The sequence below is a fragment of the Pollicipes pollicipes genome, unplaced genomic scaffold (genome assembly GCF_011947565.3).
Source record: "Pollicipes pollicipes isolate AB1234 unplaced genomic scaffold, Ppol_2.1 Scaffold_4002;HRSCAF=4701_pilon_pilon_pilon, whole genome shotgun sequence".
Taxonomy (NCBI): domain Eukaryota; kingdom Metazoa; phylum Arthropoda; class Thecostraca; order Pollicipedomorpha; family Pollicipedidae; genus Pollicipes; species Pollicipes pollicipes.
In genome coordinates, this window is record NW_023596420.1 from 37,566,246 (window position 1) to 37,569,866 (window position 3,621).

The window sequence follows — 3,621 nt, forward strand, 5'->3', positions numbered from 1 at the left end:
TAATAAACCTAATATAATATAATATAATATAATAAACTTAAGGAATATAGCCTCCGGCGTATTTAAGATGAAGTCTCCGTACAAACTGAGTTAGGAGCTATCACGCGGAAAAATAAACAGCCTCCAAGACACCGGGGGCACTGGTGGAGGGATGATATAGAGCAAGCATTGACTGCATTAGGAAAACTTGAGATTTCAAAGCAGTCCTCTTAGCCATTGGTGATCACGAGCTTCAGTCTGGACAATCTGCTAGTAGTTGAATAGCTGGACAGTCATCAGGAATGTGAGCATTCATCATTTATTACCCAAAGTGCGCCGATAACCATTTTTTTGACATCGTCATCACATATCAGCATTCCACTATCGCTAGTAAAGAAATGCCGCTACTCTCATTTCCATTTTCCGCTGAATCGTCAGGACCATGTTGTTTTTTTAAAAAGACGGATGCGGATCTGTGACTGCCTGCGTTTTGGCTGTCAGCTCGGACGTCGGCCCCACTAGGGCACCAGTCCCTCTGCTACCCGGAGCCGTGACGTCATCGAGACTTGATCAGTACTGGCCATCGGCCGGCAGGCAGGCGGCCGGCTGCCGCTCGCAGCCCAGGGCGGTGCAGAGCTCCAAGATGCGACACTGCTGGCCGGGGCCACACGGGGGACACGTGGTCAGGCACTCCCTGCTGCAGCCGTAGCTGCAGCAGCGCTGCGTGCCACCGCACTGCGCGTCGCTGGAGCACACTTCCGGGACGACGGCACCAGGCTGGACGGCGACGCAGGAGGTCCTGCCCTCGATGTCGTTGACGGGACACACTCGGCGATAATCAGGGGCCCGGTAGCCGTCTGGAACCAGACAAAGCGGTCAAAGCGAGACACTCAGCAGCCCGAACAAGAGCTCGTAGGTCGCAGATAACCGTGGTGGCATGAGACGTCGACTGACTTTCCCCTGAATCCAGCGTTCAGCCCTTTACACTGGAAGACGACACAAAAGCAAACACCTCATCCCTATAGTTAGCAAGGGCTTACAAATGTCAGGGTGTACATTGTCATCTTGTGTTAATCGATGGATTGAGATCAGTTCAGCAAAAGCAGGAATGACAGCATCACATCGGAATGCATGTGTCCGTTTCCCCCAATGCGCTGTTGGTATTGTTAGTTGAACCAGTGCACCAACACCTCCATGCTGCATCACGTCTTGAAACCGACTCACTCTACTCCACTGGTCAAGGAAATCAAAGTCAAATGTATAAAAAGAAGCGAAGAAGAAACGTTGGTCGACCGTTTTTAAGCCAACAAGGCACCAAGTACGCCAAGTGAAGGTACCGCGCAGCGGGCTGCACTATTCGTAATGCCTTCGTCATCATTTGCGTCAGAAGCAGGTCATTTTCACAGATTAATTATTTCCCTGTGACAGTTTGCATAGCGAAGTGTTAAGATTATGGAGTAATCCTCCGTGAATCAGCGGCTTAGAACACTCACAAGGCTTTACACCCATAGTTGTCAGCTGGTAGCGCTTGAATACCAACTCATCGCTGCTTTTTCAAAGGGCTGTTGCCTTGCCCAGGAAATGTTAGTTGACCTGCTGCTCAAGCAGTTATATTATATTACTGCATTCCATTCCCTTAATGTAACTTGGCACACGTCGTCACTCATCCTTCTATGGGGAAGCTGTCATTGCAGGGGCCATGTTAACTCCCAGGGGCCATGGCGCTGCCGGGGGTAGAACCCGTGCCCCAAAGTCGGAGCCGAGGGCGCTGACCACGCAGCCATGGCGCCTTTATTTAGGCTTCTGCGCCACACCTTTCGGCAATGGGCAGTCACTTATGCAACGCTAGACAGAAAACGTTGGCGCGCAGCGCGAGTGTGAGATGAAAGAACTGACACTGAAAGTGACAGCTACCGACAGAAGTCAATAGCTTCCAGTCGACAGCCGTCATAATCAGCCGGTACCTTACACGCCGGTCCGACCGGCCCGTGACACCCACTCACCCGTCACGGCGACCCCGACAGTCACGAGCATCACCACTGTGACTGCAACACTGGACGGAGTCATGGTTGGTGCTGGTGCTGTTCTGACCGTGCCACCGTACCCAGTTTATATGGTGTTACCAGAGCGAGCGGGCACCTATACCGGGAACGCCTGTCCAGTAGCGACGCCAAGCGGACGAGTTTTTTTATTACTACTGTGGTTGGGTTTTCCAGGCCCTGCGGCTCATGATAATTATTCTCTGGTAGCTGGATCATGCCTCATTCCAAGATAAATCGACGGCACGGCGAATCGGTCGAAACACCATATCGTACAGGTTTGGATAACTCATTGTTTGATGCCTTGAATCTCAATGTACAATTTTCGGAAATATCGGAGCAGCGAACAAGGTATAATATTGGTGAGTTTGAGAGGTCAACAAGCAGGCCTGTCGTTGGTTTGGCGGAAAATTAAAGTAGATTGACTAGAATTATGCAAAACTAAATGTGAATGTACTCTAACAACCTTCTCCATATTTTGGTATCCTTGATTTCCGTGTTCAAAAGCATTTATAAAGTAAGGGCATCACAAATTTTCACGTAACCTACTTTGACCTCCGAGACACTCAAAATGCTGTTTTTAATGCAGAAACGAAGCATGATAATAAACCATTTGAAAGCAAACCTAAGCATGCCTTTTCTGATACCCGTAATTTTTGTCTTAAATTAACTGGACATAAACGCACGCATGCTTTATTATTCTATTCAGATTTAGTCCAAACTTTTTGACTGGATGGATTTCTGACATTAGATCACGCTCTATACAGTTCTTGTTGCGCATTCCCTAGCTCCACCATCCGATCGTGACATTACATGTCAACAGAAGAGTTTTGTGACCAAATCTTCGCGTTTTGGTGCTCGCCATAGCACGTCGTCACCTCTGACGTCACCTGACCTTTCAAGCAGCCGCTGCCACCAGCCGCGTGCGATCACAGGAGCAAATAGCGGCTCGAATCCGCCCCGCCACGGGTGGGGGCGTCGGGAGAAAGGATATCCTGTATTGTATTGCGCATAGTCGGGCCAATCCATAACGATGGGGCTATTCTCAGACCTTCGTCAGCTCACACGGTCGCGGTGCAGGTTGTATTCTCAGACCCTCGTCAGCTCACACGGTCGCAGTGCAGATTGTATTCTCAGACCCTCGTCAGCTCACACGGTCGCGGTGCAGATTGTATTCTCAGACCTTCGTCAGCTCACACGGTCGCGGTGCAGATTGTATTCTCAGACCCTCGTCAGCTCACACGGTCGCGGTGCAGATTGTATTCTCAGACCCTCGCCGGCTCACACGGTCGCGGTGCAGATTGTATTCTCAGACCCTCGTCAGCTCACACGGTCGCGGTGCAGACTGTATTCTCAGACCCTCGTCAGCTCACACGGTCGCGGTGCAGATTGTATTCTCAGACCCTCGCCGGCTCACACGGTCGCGGTGCAGATTGTATGCCACTTACAATACTAGGCCACCCTCCCACCCATCCCACCCACACACTGCGCACGACACTTGCATACTGAGAAGAAAGTCAATTTGTCGAATAATGTTGCGCATACTAGTTTTGAACTGCCTCTGTGATGCCTTGGAGAGACCTTGAATGAGCTTGGAAAAGCT

At 50.4% G+C, this 3,621-nt stretch overlaps 1 protein-coding gene across 1 annotated transcript; it reads right to left on the reverse strand.

Annotated features, from left to right (window-relative positions):
* Positions 1-282: 282 nt before the first annotated feature.
* Positions 283-2,065, reverse strand: LOC119094020 (uncharacterized). Its single transcript, XM_037217079.1, has 2 exons — positions 1,983-2,065; positions 283-836 (listed from the first exon to the last, which is right to left on the reverse strand). The coding sequence occupies exons 1-2, from the start codon at positions 2,044-2,046 to the stop codon at positions 550-552; spliced, it is 351 nt and encodes a 116-aa protein (XP_037072974.1). The 5' UTR covers positions 2,047-2,065; the 3' UTR covers positions 283-549.
* Between the last annotated feature and the right edge of the window lie 1,556 nt (positions 2,066-3,621).